General features: G+C 64.4%; 1 protein-coding gene and 1 non-coding gene across 2 annotated transcripts in view; both read left to right on the plus strand.

Moving 5' to 3' along the window:
• Positions 1-3,072: 3,072 nt before the first annotated feature.
• Positions 3,073-5,912, plus strand: part of LOC113203944 (atrial natriuretic peptide-converting enzyme) — a gene marked incomplete at its 5' end in the record, with an annotated part of 8,947 nt that continues 6,107 nt past the window's right edge. Inside the window, 3 exons of the mRNA XM_052275023.1 lie at positions 3,073-3,302; positions 3,466-3,811; positions 3,896-4,609. Coding sequence (XP_052130983.1) covers positions 3,073-3,302; positions 3,466-3,811; positions 3,896-4,609 — 1,290 coding nt within the window. The remainder of the gene's footprint in view (positions 3,303-3,465; positions 3,812-3,895; positions 4,610-5,912) is intronic.
• Positions 4,646-4,729, plus strand: Trnal-cag (transfer RNA leucine (anticodon CAG)). Its single transcript has one exon. It is a non-coding gene; the product is annotated as a tRNA-Leu (tRNA).

Raw genomic sequence — 5,912 nt, forward strand, 5'->3', positions numbered from 1 at the left:
TGGACCAGCAGGGCCAGCAGCACCAGCAGGGCCAGCAGGACCAGCAGGACCAGCAGGACGCGCAAACACAACACGATTTAGGACTTTCCTTTCCGATGCATCGATTGGATTGGCGCGACGCCGCCACTTTCGCTGCTACCGGCTTTGAACTCGTTGATGATGTATCGGGGCAAGAGTTGTTTTGGTGTGGTCCACATATCAGCTGCTGACCGGTGTGAGTGTGTGAGAGAGATGGCAGGATGGCGAGGCGCGTCTTCGCGGCGCGAGTGCGAGAGAGAGAGAAGAGGGGGGGGGGGAAGCAGAGGGGGGCCGTACCCGCGGATGCGCGCGGCACGAGCAGAGCATCGGCAGCCGGCTGACACGAAAGCGAAAGGAAGGCCAAAGTCGCGGTGGGCCCGGCGCGGCCCGGCCCGACCCGCGGGAGCAGAGCGGCCAATTAGACGCACGGAAAGGACGCCCCGCGCACCACATGGGGCGGCGTCCTCGCCAAGGTCCTCCTCCTCCTCCGGGGTGAACCACTTTCTTCACGACGACGACGCCCGCCCGACCAACCCGACCCGACCCACCCGTCCGCCCGCGGGACGGCTGCTAGAGAGAATCGAGAGAAGGCACTCTCGATTAGGATCGGGAAGCTCAAGGCGCGCGGGGTGCTGCTCGCCCACACAACATCACACACCACCACCGACCGCCACACACACGTCATAGCACATCAGGCGCGGGTAGGCCGTGTGTCTTCATTAGGGGGGCGCGGGGTGGTGGTGGAGTCCGAGAAAGCCTTATGGCGGCTCACGTGACGCGGGGTATCGCCTCGTCCGATAGGCCCCATGGCCCGCCGCTCACGCACCCGGGCGGCGGCAGCACCGTTATAGCCGAGGCGTTAGCCGCGCGCTGAAGGCTCCATACCACGACGGGGCTAATTTAAATACATCGAGGAGGTAATTCGAAGGGAGCCGCGAGGAGCAAAGAGGCTCCCTGTCGTCCCCGTCAGCGGGACCCGCCGCCACTCTACCCGCCCAGGCTTTACGACACGGCCGTCAAGCCTGCCCGGCCCGAGAGCGTCTCGCATCCTCTATCGCCCCGCTTACCGCCTTACTTTCTTACGTACCTCGTTTTTACAACGCGACGCAAATGTCGCCATTTCCATGGGCGGCTAGGAGGACGGCCGGGGTACTCGGGCGGGCTTGGGGCCTGGGCGGGCGGCGGGAGACGGCCGGGTAGCCGACGCTGACGCCAACGGGCAGCACGTATACGTTACCTCTTTGATTTACTACTACAGCCGCAACAGCGGCCTGCTGCCGGCTCCGTCCGGCTTGCTCTTCCCTTCCCTTCCGGCCGACCAAAAGCAGCTGCCGCAACCCATCACTTACATTACTTTCAAATCAATTTTCGTCCGGCCGTGTGTCTAGTCCCCTTGTTGTTCCCGCGCCGGGTAGGGCAGGGCAGGGCGGCGAGAACCGATGGGTGTCGGGGAGACTTTCTTCGTAATTACCACATTGGGGCGTTGCCGGGCCGGCGTTGCCCGAGGCTCCTCCAATAACGTTGTTATTGTCAGCCTCAAACAGCTCGCCGGCGGCCCGCCGCGGCCCCGCGTGGCCGCCAGAGGTTGGGCCCCAGGGCCAGAGGGGCCGGGCCGGGCCATCGGCAGTGCTACACCGCCGGGCCGGGCCGGCCGCGCCGCGGTGCACGGGGCGGCATAAGGCAACAATTACCAATTACGTCTCAAGCATTCCGAAGGCGCTGCGGCTCCTCCCTCGCTACGCGCGGCGCAGACGCACATGAAGTCATAAAAAGACACCTTTCCCCTCATATCTGTCTTCCTGCCCCCCTCCCCTCTATCATCATACCGTTTTCGCCCCCCGCCGCGTGGGCCGCGCCAGCGCACTGGTGGCCTTTCTGATGGGCGCTGATCAAACAAGCCGGCCCCCCTGGGCGCGGCGGTCCCCACAGCAAATGGTCGACGAGACGAGCCGGCGCCTGCCTCCACCCGGCTCCACAGCATCCGTTGGTCCTGGTCCTCGTCCTGGTCCTGGTCCCGGTCCCGCGAGTCACCCCCGGCCTGCAGCTCGACGGGGCGCCCGCTCGGCTCTCGGCCTACGGCCCGGCCAGGGGCGCTGTGCGGGGAAAGTGTGAGCCAAGTCCAGATGCAAAGGTTGTGCCGCGCCACGCCGCGCCACGCTGTTCACATGGCAAACAGGGCATTATCGCCCGGCGGGTACACGGGCGGGGGCGCGCCGAGGCGGGCGTGGGTGCGAACACATGCACGTACAAGCTGCGCTCCCCTCCCCCCTCCATCTCCCCTCTGTCTCTGATGCATTGCATCGGATCGTTCTCCCTTCTCCCTCCTCCTTCCCCTCTTGCCCCGCTGCTGGCTGCAGCAGTTGCTGCGTCGTGTCGTACGGCGGTCCCCTTCCTCTCTATCGCGCGCTCTTCCCATTGTTGTTTGATTAGACTTCGTTACCAGATGCGTATCGATTACTTTCTCCTGCTCCCGCTTCGTCGATGAGATGAGGCGGCACATTGCGATACACACGTTTGTTGCGTCAGAAGGGCAGTGAGTGGGAGCAGCGCGGCCCCGCGCAGCAGTCTCGGTGTTCGAATCGAAACCTTTTTCTGAAAACACATAGCAAAACACCCGTGCCCGAGGTGTGGTTTTGGAGGCCGTGCGATTTGACGCCGTGCACACTGGAGGCACACAGTCCGACGCAGTTCCCAGGGCGCGGCAGGGCAGAGCCGGGCAGGGCGCTGGTCGCGTTTCACAACCACGTGACCTCGGGTTGTGCGCGCGCGCGCGCGGGTCGCGGAGTGGCCATAACTGTGTTTAGCGCCGGGCGCGCGGCGCGGCGCGGGCGGCAGCGACAAGCCACTCCCCGGCCTACCCAAAGGTCAGGAGGCTCCCTCTAGCGGGGCTGCGTCCGAAGTCTTGAGGAGGACATGTGACTCCTCTTCTCTCCCTCAGCGACCTGAGCATCGCCTGCTTGCGCAGAACCACCCAGAGCCGCCCAAGAGCAAATAAAAAGTCGTCACCTTTTCGTCAGAGCGCATTGCCCGTTGCCCTAACCGTTTTTATTTTTCTCTCTCTCCCCTGCAGACACGTTCCTCGGCACGGAGCCCGGAGCGGACCGAGTGTTCCGGGGCTCCTTCCGGGTGTCGCGGGGCGACAGCTTCTTGCCGCCGCTCGCCGACCCCAGCACGTCGCAGTTCAGGGAGCGGGCCAGGAACTACCGGGAGCGGCTCAACGTGCTGTTCAGGAGATCCCCCGTGCGGACGGGCTTCGTGGGCACGGAGGTGCTGGCGCTCGACGGGTAAGAGGCGTGCCGCAATCAGGGAAGCAGCCGCGGGGCGCCCCCGGTGCACCCGCAACTGCAAATAGAATTCAGTAAAAGGACCGTCCGATCACCCGAACGACTCGGCGAGGCGGGCCGAAACTCTCGGTTGGTGGTGCTGAACCTTTCTTCTCTTCCGCAGGGTCGAAGGCGAGGACCTGGTCGTGCACTTCAACCTGCGCTTCGACCCGTACTACGGCGCCGACGTGCGGGTGCCCGACCTGCTCCGCATCATGCACACCGTCACCATCAACGCCACGGCCGCCCCCATCCTGGACGGGCTCCAGGTCGACCCCGCGTCCCTGCTGTTCCGCGAGGAGGGCGACGCCACGAGCGGGACGGCCGGACCCAGGACGTCCACGACGCCGGCCACGACCACGACCACGGAGCCGCCGCCGCCGCGGCGCTGCGCGCCCGTCGAGCTGGACTACTGCAGGCGCGGGCTGCCCTATAACGCAACGTCCTACCCCAACGTGCTGGGTCACAAGGTGAGGGAGCAATTCAGTTCTAGCTGGCGGGTGCCTCTGATCCCACGACGCGGTCCTCGTCTAACACTTATACTCCTGTCCCAGGACTACGCCGCGCTCCGAGAGGACGTGATCGCGTTCCGCGAGCTGGTGGACGCCGAGTGCTACCGCCTGGCCTTCGAGTTCGTGTGCCAGGCGCTGCAGCCCGAGTGCGTGCCCCGGCCGGGGCTCATGCGCGGCCCGCAGGTCCCCGCCATGCAGCAGCCCCTCGTCGAGGACCTCATGGTGCCGCCGTGCCGCTCCTTCTGCCGGGACTTCATGGCGGGCTGCGGGTCGCGGGTGCCGCAGCGCTTCCGCGAGGCCCTGCAGTGCTCGCGCTTCCCCGAGTACTCGGGCCCGGGATCCTGCGCCGACCGGCCCGGCGCCGTGGACGTGACCGAGGCAGCGCCGTCCACCCACTCGGCCTCGTCCACCACCCCGGCGGCCGCCGGCAGCCGGCCCGGCAACACGACGGGGGCGGCGTGCCTGGCGGCGCTCAGGGCGGGCCCGCTGGCCGGCCGGGTGTGCGACGGCGTCCCGGACTGCGCCGACCTCGCCGACGAGGCGGACTGCGGCTACTGCCCGCGCGGCGGCCTGCACTGCGGGCTGGGCGGCGGCCGGCCGCACTGCGTCCACCAGCACCAGCGCTGCGACGCCAAGCACGACTGCCCGGGCGGCTCCGACGAGAAGCACTGCTGTGAGTGGACCCCTACATACGATAAGGCGCTCAATGAGTCTCCGCACTCGCGGCCGCCTCTATCGCCTCCCCCCTCCCGCTCCGTCTAATTGCGCGAAGTGGTCCGCACCGCCCACCGAGTCAGGATGGCCGAGCGGTCTAAGGCGCTGCGTTCAGGTCGCAGTCCACTTCTGTGGGCGTGGGTTCGAATCCCACTTCTGACACTACCTTTTTTTCCTTTTCATTCTTTTCTGAGCGCGAGGCGGGGAGAGCGGTAATTCGATCCCGCGCGATGCTAATTTTCCCGACCCCGCGAGATTACGAAAATGTTTAGCGCGGCTGCAGCGCCGCGACGCAACAGCGGGTGGGCTGCCGGGCTGCTGCGGGTATCGCTCCCGCCACATCGCCGCGCGCCGATAGCCGCGCCGATATTACGTCAGATTAGGCCCAACCCCTCGGAATGCATTTGATGGACGATTTCCCGTCAACGTTGGCGAACAGCCCGGCGAGCCTAAAGGCGGGCCGCGGGGCGCGCGGGTCGGGTCAATCGGACGGGAATATCTCCGCGCGGGGCCGGCAGTGCGTGGCGGCGGCGGCCCACGACGGCGGCGGCCCTGAGCCACATCGCGGGGCTTAATCCCCTTTCTCTGAAGTCCTCATCAGGCAGGGCCCCGGTGCGGCTGATCCGCCGTGTGCGTGGCGCGCCGGTATGTTTCCAGTTTCCACCACTAACGCGCGGGGGCGTAAGACGCTTCTCCACGGACCCGCGCGCGGACGGGACAGGCGGAGCCAGGGGCTTAAAGCTTACCTGCGCCGTACTCCACACGAGGGCCAAACCTCCTGAACCACCGCCGGTGCAGGGACCCTCCCAATCATGTGGGAAGCATCTCCGGGACGCTTGCTGCGGGGCCTCGTGGTGGCGGCCTACTTCATTTTGGCACTCACACGCGCACACAAAGATATAAAAAAAAAACGTGTTATCATACCAGATGCGCTTCATTCGATGTTAATTTGAATCGCTAAAAGAGGATTTGCATCAGGAAATTTTTGAAGGAGAAATATATGCAAATTATTTTGAAACTGAAAAGACATAAGATACATGCATGGCATGAATGCGAGCATGAATGACAACATGGCTTTATACTATTAGATTCACTGCGATTCTCACGATGCCATGTTTTTCCTCATTTAAGTTGCCCAGACAGCAATTTATAGCTGCTGCCGTTGTTCTCCGGCGGGCTGCTCACACACACAATTTGCTTGGCGAAAACAACGATATCCAACCGGTCAATAACTCATCTCGATTCTCACGGCTCCGAACTACTACTACAATTATTCCGCCCCCTTTTTGTCGTTTTTTAGACAGGCCTTCAAAGACTGTCTCTACCAGAAGGAGAAAACTGCCCC

This window comes from Frankliniella occidentalis, unplaced genomic scaffold, assembly GCF_000697945.3.
Source record: "Frankliniella occidentalis isolate FOCC.00 unplaced genomic scaffold, Focc_3.1 Scaffold493, whole genome shotgun sequence".
NCBI classification, from domain to species: domain Eukaryota; kingdom Metazoa; phylum Arthropoda; class Insecta; order Thysanoptera; family Thripidae; genus Frankliniella; species Frankliniella occidentalis.